Genomic DNA, 18,719 nt, shown 5'->3' with positions numbered 1-18,719 from the left:
GCCACTGGAGAGACTATAGGAACACAAAAAGAATTGTATCTTTAAGAAGCTTATGTTCTAGTGGTAGGAAACATATAGTAAATACGTTAAAAAAAGAGTATGTTAACCTTTTATACGTACATCGGTACTATGAAGAAATAAGATAGTGGGATAGAGTGTGATAGGCCAGGAACATCGCAGGAAAGGCCTGTGGAAATGCTATTGAAGTAGAGAATCTAAAGTTGTCATTTAAATAACCATGGGAAGAGCACTGTGGCAAAGGGAATAGCAAGCATGAAAGCCCTGAAATATGAATGCTTTTAGTGTGTTCTAGTAATTTAAAAAAGCCACTGTCACTAGAGTATCAAGGGCTGTGGGAAGACTGGTATCAGGTGAATATGGAGACAAAGGTAGGGATAGATTGTGAAAGGCTTTGCAGACCATGATTAAGAATTCAGATACCATTTCAAATGCAGTTGAAGCCATCGAAATGTTTTAAACTGGGAAGTGACATGAAATCCAACTTACACTTAAAAAAATCACTCTGGCTATTAGGAATAGACTGAGGTAGAGGAAAGAGGGCAAGAATAGAAGGAAACAAGGAAAGCAGATAGTAGCATAGATGAGAGCTTCTGTGGTTTGGATAAGGCTGGAGACAATGGAGGAACAGAGAAGTGGATTTATAGGTGATATGTTTTGGAACCTGCATCAACTTGCTACTGGATTGCCTTTGGTAACAAGGTAGATGGTAATGTTCATATTTATAGCATATTGGAAGTCCAGGAGATGATGCGGGGTGAGGGGTAAAAAGCAATGATTCTTTTTAGGAATTGAGGTGCTATGTGACATCTAAGGGGAAATATGTTAACTAGACAGTTGGATATATAAAAGAGGCCTAGGCTAGAGATACCAATTTAGGAGTCAGCAGAATGTAAATAATTTTTAAAGCTATGGGGAGTAATTGGAGAGAAAGAGAGAGAATTGAGAGGAGAAGAAGGCCTAGGACTAAGCCTTTTCAGAATTATAATATTTAGATGTTGGATAGAGAAGGGCCAACCTCAGCAAATAGACTGAGGAAGTGCCTCCAATTTGACAGGAGGAAAAGCAAAAGATGAGGATGTCATGAGCAGAGATGGAAGTGTGTTATAACATAATGTAGTGTTTATTTTTTTTAGTTGTCATTGTCTTCTATTTTACTTTGATATGCTTAAGGACAGAGATCTCAACATAAAGTGCTCAGTGTCTGGTATGTTATTGTTGGTGAATGAGTGAGTGAATGAATGACATTTTTAAGGAGGAACTTTACCTTTATGGTGCTTTGTACAATTCTGTATTCAGTACCTTTCTCATTTGGGTGCTTAATAAAAAATCCTGCTTCAAAATAATCTGAAGCAGCCCTGGCCAGGTGGCTTGGTTGGTTGGAGTGTTGTCCCACTCACCAGAAGGTTGTGGGCTCGATTCTTGGTCAGGGCACAAACCTAGGTTGCAGGTTTGATCCTCAGTTGGGGTGTGTGTTGGAGGCAACTGATTGATGTTTCTCTCTTTCCTCTCTCTCTAAAATCAATAAAAACATATCCTTGGGTAAGGATTAAACAATTTTTTAAAAAACCTGGAGCAGAGTGCTGTATTAATACTGATATTAGAATTGCCATGAGTTTTATTTGGGAAAATGTATTTGGAATTAAAAGCTTTTATATCAGAAACACATTTTTCTGGATGACTGTGGATTTTGTGATTCTCCATTCCTTGCTTACTGCAATAGGAATGTAATCTTCCCTGATTCAAAGGTAGGTGGGTTCCAGGAATGAGGTAGGAGATCCAACTGTGGGCAGAACTGGGCTCCCTGTTGGGATCAGATTCTGGAAAGACTTGGCTGAGCCAAAATCATTTTGTAGCTTTCCAGAGTCCCGGGAATGAGCCATTTTTTCCTTGTTTACTATCTCCCTCTTTGTTCAGACTATCCTTTCCTTCACTGCATATAGTGTTTCACACAGTCCTTTAAAATCATCCAGTTTTTGTTTATTTGTTTTTGACTGTTATCACACAAAGCAAAAATAGATAGACTGAAATTTTTTGTTATATTAAGGGGTGGCATTAATATATTAAGAACTAAGGGAAATTAGGCATATTTATGTTGGGATAATTTCAGTGCCAGACTGCTAGTGCCAATTAGCATACCAAAGTATAAGGCAAATTCCTTTAAAATATCAGTTACTGAGCCCTAACTTGTTTGGCTCAGTGGATAGAGCGCCAGGCTGTGGACTGAAAGGTTCCAGGTTCGATTCCAGTCAAGGGCATGTACCTTGGTTGTGGGCACATCCCCAGTGGGAGGTGTGCAGGAGGCAGCTGATCGATGTTTCTCTCTCATCGATTTTTCTCTCTCATCGATGTTTCTAACTCTCTATCCCTCTCCCTTCCTCTCTAAAAAATCAATAAAATATATTTTTAAAAAATCAATTACTGAGAGCTAGGCTGTTTAGGCCGCCGTGGTCGGCAAACTGCGGCTCGAGAGTCACAGGCGGCTCTTTGGTCCCTTGAGTGTGGCTCTTCCACAAAATACCACGTGCGGGCGTGCACGTACAGTGCGATTGAAATTTTGTGGCCCATGCGCAGAAGTCGGTATTTTGTGGAAGAGCCGTATTTTGTGGAAGAGCCACACTCAAGGGGCCAAAGAGCCGCCTGTGGCTCGCGAGCCCCGGTTTGCCGAGCTGCAGTTTGCCGACCACTGTTTTAGGGAGATAATGATGGATGAAGGGAAGTCTGGTCTGGGCCCTAATGGTTAAATAAATGAGGAAGGAGAATATTCCAGGCCCATTTTTTTACTTCATGTGCAAAAGCCTTTGGAATTTTAGCCTTATCAGGATCAATAAGATTAAACAGGGAAATAAGGCTACTCAAGTAGGCTAATTTAGTCTTAAGCTCCTTCAATAAATGTAGAATGTCTTGCCCAGCTGGTGTGGCACAGTGGTTGAGCATAGATCTATGAACCAGGAGGTCATGGTTCAATGCCCAGTCAGGGCACATGCTTGGGTTGTGGGCTCAAACCCCAGTAGAGGCATGCAGGAGGCAGCTGATCAGTGATTCTCTCTCATCATTGATGTTTCTCATTCTCTATCTTTCCCTTTCCCTTCCTCTCTTGAAATCAATAAAAAAAATTATTTACATATATATTTAAAAAATAAATGTAGAATGTCTAGAATGTGGAAGAGAAATTTTCCACTCTGCACTGGTCAAACAACATCTGAAATTCTGAGATCATACTTTAAGAGGGATGCTGATCAGGAATGTAAAGCATAGTGAATACAGTCAATAATATAACAACTGTGTGGTGCCAGGTGGGTACTAGACTTTTTGGGGGGATCAATTTGTAAATTATATAAATGTCTAATCCAGGGGTGGGCAAACTTTTTGACTCGAGGGCCACAATGGGTTCTTAAACTGGACCGGAGGGCCAGAACAAAAGCATGGATGGAGTGTTTGTGTGAACTAATATAAATTCAACATAAACATCATTACATAAAAGGGTACGGTCTTTTTTTTTTTTTTTTAGTTTTATTCATTTCAAATGGGCCGGATCCGGCCGTGGGCCGTAGTTTGCCCACGGCTGGTCTAATCACTATGCTGCATACCTGAAACTAATATAAAATAAATATTGAATGTCAAATTTAGTTGAAATACTTTTTTTTAAATTGCTTAAAGTATTACAAAGGGTATTACATATGTGTCCTTTTTTTCCCCCCGCCCTTGACAATCCCCTGGCCTCCCCTACCCCCCAGTGTCTTATGTCCATTGGTTATGCTTATATGCATGCATACAAGTCCTTCGGTTGATCTCTTACCCCCCTCCCTCCTGCCCCCCAACCATCCCCAGCCTTCCCGCTGCAGTTTGACAATCTGTTTGAGGCAGCTCTGCCTCTGTATCTATTATTGTTCATAAGTATATAATGGTCTTTATTATCCATGAATGAGTGAGATCATGTGGTATTTTTCCTTCATTGACTGGCTTATTTCACTTAGCATAATGTTCTCCAGTTCCATCCATGAAGTTGCAAATGGTAAGAGTTCCTTCTTTTTTACAGCAGCATAGTATTCCATCGTGTAGATGTACCACAGTTTTCTAATCCATTCATCTACTGATGGGCACTTAGGCTGTTTCCAGATCTTAGCTATGGTGAATTGTGCTGCTATGAACATATGGGTGCATATATCCTTTCTGATTGGTGTTTCTGGTTTCTTGGGATATATTCCTAGAAGTGGGATCACAGGGTCAAACGGGAGTTCCATTTTTAGTTTTTTGAGGAAACTCCATACTGTCTTCCAGAGTGGCTGCACCAGTCTGCATTCCCACCAGCAGTGCACAAGTGTTCCTTTTTCTCCACATCCTCTCCAGCACTTGTCATTTGTTGATTTGTTGATGATAGCCAGTCTGACAGGTGTGAGATGGTACCTCATTGTTGTTTTGATTTGCATCTCTCGGATGATTAGTGATTGAGCATGTTTTCATATGTCTCTTGGCTTTCTGAATGTCCTCTTTTGAAAGGTGTCTATTTAGATCCTTTGCCCATTTTTTGATTGGATGGTTTATCTTCCTTTTGTTAAGTTGTATGAGTTCCCTATAAATTTTGGAGATTAGGCCCTTATCAGATATGACATTGGCAAATATGTTTTCCCACGCAGTGGATTTTCTTGTTGTTTTGTTGATGGTTTCTTTTGCTGTGCAGAAGGTTTTTATTTTGACGTAGTCCCATTTGTTCATTTTCTCTTTAGTTTCAAGTGCCCTATGAGCTGTATCAGTGAGGAAATTGCTTCGGCATATGTCTGAGATTTTGTTGCCTTTGGATTCTTCTAGAATTTTTATGGTTTCCCGTCATACATTTAAGTCCTTTATCCATTTTGAGTTTATTTTTGTGTATGGTGTAAGTTGGTGGTCTAGTTTCATTTTCTTGCATATATCTGTCCAATTTTCCCAACACCATTTACTAAAGAGACTGTCTTGACTCCATTGTATGTTCTTGCCTCCTTTGTCCAATATTAATTGAGCATATTGGTTCAGGCCAATTTCTGGGCTCTCTATTCTATTCCATTCATCTATATGCCTGTTCTTGTGCCAGTCCCAGGCAGTTTTGAGAACAGTGGCTTTGTAATACATCTTGATATCTGGTATTGAGATGCCACCTACTTTGTTCTTTCTCAGGATTGCTGCAGCTATTCGGGGTCTTTTTTTAATTCCAGATGAATTTTTGGAGAGTTCGTTCTAGATCTGTGAAGTATGCCGTTGGTATTTTAATGGGAAGTGCGTTGAATTTATAGATTGCTTTGGGTAGTATGGACATTTTAATGATGTTGATTCTACCAATCCATGAACACAGTATGTTCTTCCATCTGTTTATGTCTTCCTCTATCTCTTTTTTCAACGTCCTGTAGTTTTCCGAGTAGAGGTCTTTTACCTCTTTAGTTAAGTTTATTCCTAGGTAGCTTAATTTTTTTGGTGCGATGGTAAATGGGATTTTTTTTAGTCTCTCTTTCTGAAAGTTCACTATTGGTGTATAGAAATGCCTCAGATTTCTTGGGGTTAATTTTGTATCCTGCTACATTGCCAAATTCATGTATTAAGTCTAGTAGTTTTTTGATGGAGTCTCTAGGGTTTTGTATGTATAATATCATGTCTGCAAATAAGGACAGTTTTACTTCCTCTTTTCCAATTTGGATGCCTTTTATTTCTTCTTCTTGCCTAATTGCAATGGCTAATACTTCCAGTACTATGTTGAACAAGAATGGTGAGAGTGGGCATCTCTGCCTTGTTCCTGTTCTTAGGGGAAATGGTGTTAGTTTTTGTCCATTGAGTATGATGTTGGCTGTGGGCCTGTCATATATGGCTTTTATTATGTTGAGGTATGATCCTTCTACTCCCACCTTGCTGAGAGTTTTTATCAAAAATGGGTGTTGGATTTTGTCAGATGCTTTTTCTGCATCAATTGATAATGACCATGTGGTTTTTTTCTTTCAATTTGTTTATGTGATGTATCATGTTTATTGATTTGTGGATATTGTACCATCCTTGCATCCCTGGGATAAATCCTACTTGGTCATGGTGTATGATCTTTCTGATGTACTGCTGGATCCGATTTGCTAAGATTTTGTTGAGGATTTTGGCATCTATGTTCATGAGGGATATTGGCCTGTAATTCTCTTTCATTGTGTTGTCTTTACTTGGTTTTGGTATTAGGGTGATGCTGGCTTCATAGAATGAGCTTGGAAGTGTTCCTTCCTCTTGAATTTTTTGTAGTAGTCTGAGGAGGATAGGTTTTATTTCTTCCTTGAATGTTTGGTAAAACTCCCCTGTGAAGCCTTCTGGTCCTGGGCTTTTGTTTGCTGGAAGCTTTTTGATGACTGCTTCAATTTCTTCCATAGTTATTGGCCTATTGAGATTTTTAGATTCTTCCTGATTGAGTTTTGGAATGTTGTATTTTTCTAGGAATTTGTCCATTTCCTGCAGGTTGTCTAGTTTGTTGGAGTAGAGCTGTCCATAGTATTTTTTAACAATCATTTGTATTTCTGTGGGGTCTGTTGTTATTTTGCCTCTATTGTTTCTGATTTTGTTTATTTGGGTCCTCTCTCTTTGCTTCTTGGTGAGCCTGGCTAGAGGTTTGTCAATCTTGTTTATCCTTTCAAAGAACCAGCTCTACGTTTCGTTGATTTTCTGTATTGTTTTTTTGGTCTCTATGTCATTTATTTCTGCTCTAATCTTTATTATCTCCTTCCTTCTGCTTACTCTGGGGTTTTCTTGTTGCTCTTTTTCTAATTCTTTGAGTTGTAGAGTTAGATGATTTACTACCATTTTTTCTTGTTTTTTGAGATAGGCCTGTAGAGCTATAAACTTCCCTCTCAGGACTGCTTTCATTGCGTCCCATAGGTTTTGGATTGTTGTGTTTTCATTGTCATTAGTTTCCAGGATGTTTTTAATTTCTTCTTTGATCTCATTGGTAACCCAATCAATATTTAATAACATGCTATTCAGCTTCCAAGTGTTTGAGTATTTTGGGTTGTTTTTATTGTAGTTTATTTCTAATATTATGCCATCGTGGTCTGAGAAGATGCTTGGTATGATTTCAATCTTCTTGAATTTGGGGAGACTTTTTTGTGACCCAATATGTGGTCTATTTTTGAATGTGTCTTATGAGCACTTGAGTAGAATGTATATTCCGTGGCTTTGGGGTGAAGGGTTCTGAAGATGTCAATTAAGTCCATCTGGTCTAGTGAGTCATTTAGGATTGCTGTTTCTTTGCTGATTGTTTGTCTAGAGGTGAAATACTTTTTAATTGTAAAAGAAAATAAAGGACAGTTTATTAGATGCTTGTTGCTATTAGCCCAACTAGAACCTCCACTTCTATGATTACATTTAATTTTTGCAATAGGTGATGAAATACAGAGGGAAGTATAAGTCTCCTTAAAGTGTTATTAATTCCCTTTTTGTTCTATGTTTTCCTTCTTTGTTTTTTGAAAAGGAAAAGCAGATTTTCATAGAGGAAGAATTGTTTACTTAATGCAAAGAATTAACTCAGGTTCACTTTTTGCCCCTCTTGCATAGAATATTATTTAAATAAAAGAAATGAAACATTACAGACAAAAAAAAGTGGGGCACGAAACACTGATAAACCATAATAAAGAGGAGAGTGAGGGGTTTTGAAACGATCTCATTTGAAGGAAGCTGATTCAGTTAATGGTTGAGAATATAGACTCTGTCATCAGCTAGGCCTTAGATCAGATTCCATCTCTGCAGCTTATTAGCCATGTGAATTTTTCAAGTCAGGTACTTTACTGATCTTCATCTTACTGTCTGTCAAATGGAGATTAGAAGTGTTTACCTCTTAGGATTTTTGTGAGAGTTAAATGAGGTCCATGTATATAAAGACCTTACGGCAATACCTAGAATATAATGAGCGTACCATAAATAGTAACTTTTTTTTGACAAGAATAGTGGAAGGAACTGGATAGGTATTATTAAGTTTTGGGAGGATAACAAAGAAGAGGGATATGACATTTTGTAAATAGCTCCAGAGAATATAAGTTACAACATAAGAAAGTCTCAACATAAGAAATTTGTTTCTAAGAATATGAGCTAGCTGACAATAAATTGGGTAATGCAGAAAGTGATGAATGTTATCCCCCCTCATTCATTTGGGGTTCAATTTGATATTTTTTAGAGTATTCATACACCAGTACTGAATTAGACATGTGAGATCTTTTCCAAATCCACTGTTCTGATCATTCCACAGATATTTATTGATCTTACTGGACACTATCTAAGTGGTGTAGATAGCAAAATGGACATGGTCCTAGTCTTATCGAGTTTACCAGTCTATGATTTTATGGTTTCCTTTCCTCAAAAATTAATTTCCTTTTCTTTTCTCAAAATTCCTTTTGGTTCTCCTCTTGCTTCTAATCATATCTCCTTTACCTCCTTCAATTGTTGTTCTTCCTCCTTCCTGTCATGGTTGACATCTCCATTTTTTTCCCCCTCAGGTCTTTAATTTTCCTTGTATATTCTCTGCTTTGGCCAGCTCTTGCAGTGCATTTAGCCTTTCCAAATTGATAGATTTCTCTTCCTAATGTTCCTATGCTCAAAAACTCTTAGTGATTCTCCATTGTCTATTGAGTAAAAAAGCTTGCCATTTGAGGTCTTTTGCTGGATATTCCAATCCACTTCTCCAAACTGATCTTCATCTGGTCTCATAAACTCTGGGAAAATTAGACAATTTCCTACTCCTGTTTTTTCCTTTGTTCATTTCCTGGCCATCCTATTTCTGAGGTCTTTGTGTTTTTAGAGCCATCTACCCAAGAAAACCAGATCTCTACCTGAAATCCTCTTTCTTTGAAGCTCATTGCATATACTAACTTGTTCATGTAGCCTGTAACTTTTACAGATATCTCCAGGTGTAAGTGAACTTTTCCCTCCTCTGAATCATCAGGGCCCCATACCTTGCACTCTGTTTTTATCTACTTACCATTTCAGTTTAAATTCCTTGAGATTTGTTGCTGTAATCCTGTATACTAAAAGCCTAATATGTAAATCGACCAAATGGCGAAACAACGGGTGGAATGACTGATTGCTATGATGTCCACTGACCAGCAGGTGACAGACGCTCAATGCAGGAACTGCCCCAGCCTGCAGGCCCCAGGTCAGCCAAAGTGGGTGCCAGCGGGGGCCCCCTGATCGCCTTGCTGGTTGCCCCACAGATGGAGGCAACCGGAGGCGGTGGGGAGCGGGGCCAGTGAGCGGGTGGTGCCAGGCCGGCCAAAGCGATTGCCCTGCTGGTCACCCCACAGATTGGCCCTGATCACCAGCCAGGCCTAGGGACCTTACCCATGCACGAATTCTGTGCATCGGGCCTCTAGTATTTTAATAAAACCTAGTAGAGTGTCTTGCATAATATAAGCATTCAATATATATTTGGTGATGGATGGATTATATGATGACATAACTTTATTTACAGATGAAGTAGTATTTTATGGGTGATAAGTTTGTACATTAAATACTATTTATTGAGCACCTACTCTATGCCAGATACCTACTGGGCACTGGGGATAAGAAATGGATAAAACATATTATATGGCAAATGGTGCTAAGTGCTATGTATCAAAGTAAGTGAGGATAAAAGGGATGATAGTGAAGGAAGTGCAACTTTATATAAGGGGTAAGGGAAAGTTTCTCTGAAGGGTAGTAATTAAGAGAGATAATACATATAAAGACCCACAATGCGTCAGGATTAACTTTAAAAATTTTCAATAAGTTCTAATTCTTTTACATTACACATGAATAATTGGAAAATTAAGATCTCATTGGTAATGGCTTTTGGGGATTTATTTCTCATAGAAAATTCGGTAAGATAAAGAACTCTTGAGTCTCTCTTCTTTAAGTATAATTGAAAAAATGTTCAAATTGTAATATTTTAACAATATGTCCTAATGTTATTATCTTCTAGCGATAACATACATTTTTAAATTATATATTTCAGAATTGAGGGAGCCAAAAAAAAATTAGACAAAACACTAAGTAAAAGGACACCTTTATCACCAGAGCCAGATGATCCTCCAATCGTAAGTTTTTGTTTTCTCTTTAAAAAGTTTATTTTAATGCTGTTTTAATTCTTAATTATTTTGTCAATTTCAATATAATTAGTATTTTAAAGAATATTACATATATTTTAAACTATATTTTAGTATTTAAAAAATTAAATCACTTAAAAATTTCTACTTGATTTAATTGTCTTTTTGTTTGCTTTTGACAGATGACCAGTGAAATTAAAAAGAAAGGAGTGAGTTCATTTTTTATATTTATTGTTTTGAAAATATTCAAAGAAACTATTACAAAGTAGCTCCTTCTAAGACCACCTGCTAAGTGCCATTCTTGAAAAGAAAGAAATTTAGAAACAGATTTTTTCTTTGCCCAAAGGAGCAAGCATGTCATAGATGGCAATATGGGTTTTAAGAGTTACATTGTTGCCATTTGCTATTTGGGAATTTATTTTAAATATTATGATTCTTATTCCAAAAAACTGAAAGAAAATTCAAAATGGCAGTTACAAAGGAAATGCATCTAATCTGTATATATATATATAAAAGGCTAATATGCTAAGTGTCCCTCCAACCATCCAACTGGTTCTATGACATGCACTGACCACCAGGGGGCAGATGCTCAATGCAGGAGCTGCCATGATGCACACTAGCCATTTACAAAGAAATGGCACCATGGACCTGGCGCTGACAAAACAACACTCGGCTTCCCCCAAGTGGGACACAGGCTCCGCCACCACCCTATTCAACAGCCCACCAAATTGCAGCCAATGCTGTCAAGACACCATGCCACAAAATGTGGCCCATAGCCTAGCCCAGCCTGGAAACAGTGGCTGTGGGCGCCGGGTAATGACGTTACGTAGCAATACCCGCTTCCTCTCCCTAGTGACTACCCTCCTTGGAGTTTCTTCAGCCCAGGAACCCGACTTGCTTTATAGCCAGGTGCAAACATTTTACACTTTAACCAAATGTCTGTGAAGCGTTTTCACGTGCCTCATCTCATTTGATCCTCTCAGAAGGTACATAGGAGACTCAGTTGAATCCTATTTTCTTGTCATTAGCTGGAAAATGGAGATTTAGAAAGTTTAGAAACTTGACCTGACTGAAAAGAAGTAAGAAATGGTAGACCTTGAAAATGACTTCAGGTTTTCTCACTGCGCAGAATATAGTCAAACACTGCTACAGTTAAATGTTTCACCCTTTGTTCTCCCTCTGTGATCTACAATAATAATCTGCTTTGTGTTGATATTTACTGCTGTGTTGCTGACAGTTACTTGAAAGAGAAGTTGGGATACTTCACTGGGCTGGTAAAATTTTAGCTAAATCAGAAAGCAGGTCTAATTAAGCAAGTTTATCTACACATATAAAGCTCTCACTGGCGCCAATTGCACGCGAGTGTTTCCATCTGTCATTGTTGATCATGAATTTGGTTGACACTTCTATTATAGAGAAAGGGCGAATAGTGATATTAAAATATTTCTTTTAATTAATTTCCTTTCAATGTGCACAAATTCGTGCACCAGGCCTCTAGTACTGATATAAGGTGCTAGAGATTAAAAAAAAAGACTATGGGTAACAATAAGGGACTAAGATATGATTGGTGGAAAGATGACAACATGAGAAATTTCTTTAACAGCAAAGGATATGTAAACTCATGGAGCTAGTTATACCAAAGAGGAATTTATACAACATGTTCCCAGAGAGGGGTACAGATTTTCCATTCCTTTAGTGTTCCCCTTGGGGATAGAGGACTAAAGATTTCTTCATGTGGGTTGAGGATCTTTGGAAGACACTCATTTTAGCTATTGTGAGTTTGTTGTTTAAAAATACTTGTCCTCCTTCTCCTTCTGCTTCCCAACTTTTCTAGAGATTTTGGCTGTGAATTTCCTCTTTACTTGGTATAAGAACTAATATGAAACAACCCCTAAACATTCATAAATATCTAATATGAGGCTGGATGAATTATAAGATATTTCTGTTTATGTGTTTAGCATCCTCACTCTTCCTCCACAGTTTTTGCCTTTTAGTGTTTTACAATCTAAAATAGGTACCTGGGTGTAAAAACATTCATTCACTCCTGAACCCACTGCTCTTGGCAATCTGGCTTCTAGAAACTCCACCACTTCATCATTAATGTCACCATTGACCACTAATTGCCAAATCAAAAAGATATTTTTCCAATATTTCTATCACTAGACCTCCAGTTGACTTTTAAAAAATCTTTTATTTTTGAATAATTGGACAAATGGATCAATGGAACACAATAGATGACCCATTTAACCCCACAAGTGCAATCAACTGATTTTTGAGCAAGGTGCAAAAATCAATTCTATGGAGGAAGGACAGTCTTTTTAATAAATAGGGTGGAGCAAGTAGACATCCATAAAAAATAAAACAAGTAAACAACAATGAAAGATCCCAAACCTCAGCCTAAACATCTCACTTTGTAAAAAAAATTACTAAAAATTGATCATAGATTTAAGTGTAAATTGTAAAACTGTTTTTTAAAGTTTTATAATTAAAAACGGGAGAAATGTAAAACTATAAAAATTTTAGAAGAAAACCTCGGCTGGGCAAAGAGTTCTTAGACATGACACATAAAGACATATGTAACACTCTTTGTAATACTTTAAGCAATAAAACAATAAAAAAACAATAAAATAAAATAAAAAAAAGTAAGCACTGGCAAAAAAAAAAAAAGAACTATTGCTCAGTGAAAGACCATGTTAAGAGGATGGATAAAAAAGCTACATACTGGGAAAAAATATTCACATATTGCATGTCCAACAAAGGATTTATCTCTAGGATTTATAAAGACCTCTCAAGACTCAACATTATAAAACAAGCAAGAACCTTGTATGCATATATGCATGGCCCATGACCACAGACAATGGGGCTGTGAGGGCCTGGGGTGATAGGTGGGGTGGGCTGTAGGGGGTCAATTGTGCTGCTTGTTTGCAGGTTGTGGACCTTTGAGAGATTTTATGAAAGTCTGCAGGGTGTGATCCATTTGTATGGCAACACCATTGGAAGCAGCTTAGTTGGGTCCTCAAGTTGAGTGGGACAGGGTCTCAGGGAATTGACCAGGGCAGGAAGAATGGTGTAAACCAGGTTGATGGAGACTCAGGTATGGCAGTCACTGATGGCTGAGGGGGGAGGCTTAGCAAAGGAACAGTGTCTTCTGCCAGCAGAGAAAGCTGCTCCTCCTGCCCTTGCCCTGAAGCCATCCTTCTATGATCCATCTATCTTAAAAACCATGAGTTTATACTAATGCCTCCTATTCTGATTCAACATCACAGGGTTCATTCTAGTCTTTTGAGAAATGTGGCTTTTAAGAAACACAATTATTTATTTACTAGAGGCTCAGTGCATGAAATTCGTGTATGGGTAGGTTCCCTAGCAGCTGCCTGCTGCTGGCCAGGTCCTCCCTTCATTCTGTGCCACACCCTAGTGGTCAGTGCACATCATAGCGAGTGATCGAACTCCCAGTTGGTCAGACTCCTGGTTGGTTGAACTCCTGAGGGGACACTTTGCATATTAGGCTTTTATATATATAGATTTTGTTAAATCCTAAAATATACATAAACAGTTGTAAAATTAGTAACTCATAACACATGAAAACAAACCTATTCACTATAGTTCAGTGTTTTTCTATATATTTTTTGTACTTAGCTTGAAGGTACACAGTCTAAATGCTGTGTTCAAAAGTTACCATGGTTAGTTCTATACCTCTTCCAGTATGACTATATTATTAAGTTGATTACCAGTTAGCTTCATTTCTTTCTGTGTGTGTGTGTGTGTGTGTGTTTTAAATTTTGAGTTTCTCTTCCCCTCATTCTTACTGATTTTCTTTACTTATATTTTGAGCATGTGAAACAATAGCATGGCTTAAAAGTCAGAACTATAGTAAAATGTATACTTCTGTCCCTTTTACTCTGTTCCCATCCTCCCCAAATTTTCTACCTATTCCGATACTCTCCATTTCCATAACCACGGTCATTATTTCTGGCTTATTTTTCCTGTGATTAATTTTTTATAAAAGAACATATATGTTTTTTTCTTTTATCTTGCACAAAAATGCATCAGATTATAAATATTCTTTTGCATTTTGTTTATCCTAGAACTCATTCCATATTAGTTCATAGAGATTTTCATTCTTTTCTTTTTGCCAGCTTTATCAATATATAATTGATATATAACATTGTGTACATTTAAGGTGTTGATTCAACTTCCTCATTCTTTTTTACTGCTGCACAGACTACCAATGTGTGGAATATATAATAATTTATTCAACCCCTCTTAAATGCGTCCAGTATTTTGCTACAGTGAATAACCTTGTGTATGTGTGTTTCCATATTGTTGACGGTGTATTTTCAATTTCTAAAAGTGGAACTTCTGGGTCAATATGTGGTTTTATTAGATATTACAAAGTTTCATTCCACATGAGTTGTGGTAGTTTGCCTTCCTATTCACAGTTTATGAGAGTGTTGCTTCTTTATAGTCTTACCACATTATGTGGGACCTGTATTTTTTTTCCAATTAGCTGACAAATGGGATCTCAGGATGGTTTAAATTTGCTTTGTCTAATTATGAGTGAGTTTAACATTTTTTTCATAAGTTTAGGGACCATTTTAATAATATTTTTATTGTGAAATGGTTTATATCTTCTACCTAATTTTCTATTGGATTCTGGTCATATTTTCCCCTAAATTAAAAAAAATTATAAAATACAACTAACATAAAATTTATTATTTTTAAAAGAATGTATTTTTATTTATTTCAGAGAGTAAGGGAGAGAGGGATAGAAACATCAGTGATGAGAGAGAATCATTGATTGGATGCTTCCTGCACACCCCAACTGGGGATCGAGCCCGCAACCCAGGCAAGTGCCCTGACTGGGAACTGAACCTGTGTCCTCCTGGTTCATAGGTTGACACTCAACCACTGAGTCATGCTGGCTGGGCTAACAAAAAAATTACCTTAAACATTTTAAGTGTACAGTTTAATGATGTTAAGTATTTGCATATTGTTGTGCAACACATTTCCAGAACTTTATCTTTCAAAACGGAAACTTATTAAATAACAACTCCACATTTGCCTCTCTCTTCAGTCCCTGGCAACTACCATTCTATTTCCTGTTTCTATGAATTTGAGTTTGACTACTCTGGATACCTCATATAAGTGGAATAATATGCTGGTTTTTTGTCACCAGCTTATTTCATTTACCATAATGTTCTCAAGGTTCATCCATTTACTAAATTTAAGTATTTTTATACTTTATTTGAGATATATATTGCAAATATTTTATACCAGATTGTCAGTTGTCTTTGACCTTCATATTGTGACTTTTTTTTTACCATGCAAATATTTTTATGTAGTCAGAATTTTTCAATTATTTTTTCCCTTTTGTATCTGGAATTTGAAGCAAAGAAATTTTTCTATACACTCAAGTTATAGAAAAATTTATTCTTTTCCCCCTAGTCTTTGTATAGTTCCACTGTTTAATTTAAATTCCTGAACTATATGGAACTTATTCTTGTGTATAGTTTAAGGTATTGATTATATTTTTCTTTTTCCACATGGCTAACCAGTTATCCCAGAACTATTCATTAAGTACTTCATCTTTGGCCCGGCGTGGCTTAGTGGTTTATGAACCAGGTCACGGTTTATTTGCCAGGATTGCAGGCTCAATCCCCAGTAAGGGGCATGAAGGAGGCAGCCAATCAATGATTCTCATTATTGATGTTTCTGTCTCTCTCTCCCTTCCTCTCTGAAATCAATACAAAATAAAATAAAAAGAAACAACTTCATCTTTGCTCCAGTGATTTGAGATGCCGCATTTACCATATACTAAAATTCTTATGAACTGGACCTATTTCTGGACTTTTCATTTTTTACCACTGATTTATCTATTAATGCACCTGTACTACACAGTTCTAATTAAAGAAATTTTATAGTATATTTTAATGTCTCCTAGGGCTAGTCCTTTTTTGTAGATTTTCTTTCTCCGGGATTTCTTGGTTATTCTCACATGTTTATTATTCCACATGAATTCTATGCTTGTCTAGTTCCATAAAATGTGTGTAGATATTTATATTAGTATTGCATTAAATTAATTTTGGCACCAACTGAAATTTTCATGATGTTAAAATGTCTTCACCAAGATCTAGTGTTGTCTTTCTATTTATTTGTGTCTATTTTTGTTATACTTCTCATTGCTAGGGGAGAATTTATGAAATTATACTATACTGCTTTGTACCAGAATATAATCTCCAAGACAGCATGGGCTTTGTATGGACAGCATGGGCTTTGTATGTTTTGTTTTTACTACTGTATCCTTAGCATTTGGAACAATATCTAAATATTTGTTGAATTTGTGAATATTTGTTGAGTTAGGAAGTTAGATAAAACGTCTTTGTTTTGCCTTGAGAAAAGGAGAAATATACCAAGAACATTATTTAGGTGAGAATTCATCATAAATAAAGAAGAATATAAAATGGTATCTGTAGATTGTACTTTGGGTTAAAATCTTTTTATTCTGAAAGTATGTTATTTCGCAATATACTAGTATTTTTATTCTCAGGGAAAATTTTGTCTTGAGAACACAGAGCTTAGTAGTTACATTGAAATGATACTTCATTTAGAACATTTACTTTTTTCTTATTACGTTCTCAGTTGAACTATATTTATATGAAGCAATGTGTAGAAAGTAGTCCTATAGTACCTATTCAGCAGGAATGGCTGGATCACATGTTAATGCTGGTACCTGAGTCTTTAAAGCAAGGGAAAAAAAGAGAGGAACTCCTTCAAAGTCTCATCAGTGAAGTGTCAAGTGACTTTGAAAAAAGCACGAAGAGGTATTTGGGTAAGTAATATATAGCACCGTTGCTCCCCTGCTCCTCCCAATAAAAAGCAGAAATATGAATAATGCATGTTATATTTTTAGCTATATGTATTCTTAAATATTATTTTTATTTAAATGTTTATTTTGAGCCTGTAATGTCAAAATATTTGCAATTTAAGGCCATTTTTAGTAATTTTTTATATGCTTATTAGCTAAATAGCTTTTTAAATTTTCACTTTGTCTTTATAATTCTTGCTACACTATGTACTGGATTGTAAAATAAAATTAACAGATTTGGGGAGATTTATTAGGGATTTAACCTTTGCAATTTTTATTGGAATAAATTTTCTTAAGAGGCCATGGCAGTGACTTTTCAGTAGACAGAAAGAGAATAACTGAGAACTTACTAAAGCTGTACCATATTTGAATTTACCTTCAAAGTAAGGCCAAAGCAGAATCAAAAGTGTGATTTTGTTGCAAGTAAAGGGATTTTTTCTTATACTCATTTAATGTACAATAAACTGTACAATTCAATATCAAGAGTTAGAAACTTTGATTTGAGTTATAGAAAATAACTATAGTTTTATTTAAATAAACTAAGCAGGAAAATGCTTTATTTCTGAAACAATCTAAAATGGGAGGAAAGTCTAGAAGTATGTATCAATATTATGAATGATTACTGGGCTCATGATTAAAGAGTATAAGCTTTATTGGAGTATATTAACAAAAGGACTATCCTAGTAAACATTTTTTTTGAAATTATGAGATTCCAGGTTGATGGATTCTCATTTCATTCTCTGTAAAATCTTGGTTCAAAATGTTATTGATCATCTTTAAAGGGTTTTCAAGAAATATTAATACATATATGTATTTTAGTGAAGAGTGTTCTTGTGAAACCTCCAGTTAACTGGCTTGAAGATGATGGAGGTCCTTTACCTGAATTCCCTGTGTGAGTAAATTATTTTCAAAACAGTGTTGCACCTAGGTTTTGATAATAGATTGAAAATAAACTGATCTTGCTCTGGCTGGTTTGGCTTAGTGGATAGAGCATCGGCCTGTGGAATGAAAGGTCCTGAGTTCAATTCCAGTCAAGGGCACATGCCCGGGTTGTGGGCTTGATCCCCAGTGAAGGGATTGAGGCAGTCGATCAATGATTCTCTCTCATCACTGATGTTTCCATCTCTCTCTCTCTGTCTCCCTTCCTTTCTGAAATCAATACAAATATTTAAGAAAAAGAAAATAAACTGATCTTTTATTTAAGTCAACAGCTGTGAAACTCAAAGGTATTTTGAACACACCTAAAAAAATAGTACTACTGCTGTTTTTCTTTCTCCCCCAAAGTATCCTCTGTACTTATGTAGTTTTAGTCTATACAATTAGGGGAACTGTGCATATTGATGCACAGTTCAATTTGACTTTAAGTGAGCTTTGGTGTATCCAAATAGATTTCTCCATCCCTTCTCCCCATTACTAAGGACTGTGTTGATTTATCTCTGCCCAAGGTAACTGAGCCAGAGCACAGTGGAAGTTAGTAGGGTACTCATGCCTGGCCCATCAGCCTTCCTTACCCACGAATGATCTTTGTTCTCAGTATAGTGGTTAGCAGAGGGTAAGGGGGTAGGGGGAGTATGAAGAGGATAGAGAGTGTCAAATATTTGGTGACAGGAGACTAGACTTAGGGTGGTGAGCACACAATGGAATATACAGATGTTGTATTATAAAGTTGTACACTTGAAACCATGTTATAAATCAATGTTACTCCAATAATTTAATTTAAAAAATTTAAATGACCTCTGATCTCTCTGAGGATAATGCACTTTCAA

At 36.6% G+C, this 18,719-nt stretch overlaps 1 protein-coding gene across 6 annotated transcripts in view; it reads left to right on the top strand.

Moving 5' to 3' along the window:
* Positions 1-18,719, top strand: part of DNAH12 (dynein axonemal heavy chain 12) — a 239,044-nt gene that overhangs the window by 8,546 nt on the left and 211,779 nt on the right. For all 6 annotated transcript variants that reach the window (XM_070390826.1, XM_070390827.1, XM_070390825.1 and 3 more), the window contains exons 3-6: positions 9,995-10,076; positions 10,268-10,294; positions 16,728-16,917; positions 17,773-17,845. In XM_070390826.1, coding sequence (XP_070246927.1) covers positions 9,995-10,076; positions 10,268-10,294; positions 16,728-16,917; positions 17,773-17,845 — 372 coding nt within the window. The remainder of the gene's footprint in view (positions 1-9,994; positions 10,077-10,267; positions 10,295-16,727; positions 16,918-17,772; positions 17,846-18,719) is intronic.

Source organism: Myotis yumanensis, unplaced genomic scaffold (assembly GCF_028538775.1).
Source record: "Myotis yumanensis isolate MYYU_CA2020_CCGP unplaced genomic scaffold, mMyoYum1.0.hap1 SCAF_14, whole genome shotgun sequence".
NCBI lineage: Eukaryota > Metazoa > Chordata > Mammalia > Chiroptera > Vespertilionidae > Myotis > Myotis yumanensis.
This window is presented reverse-complemented; position numbering and strand designations above follow the sequence as displayed.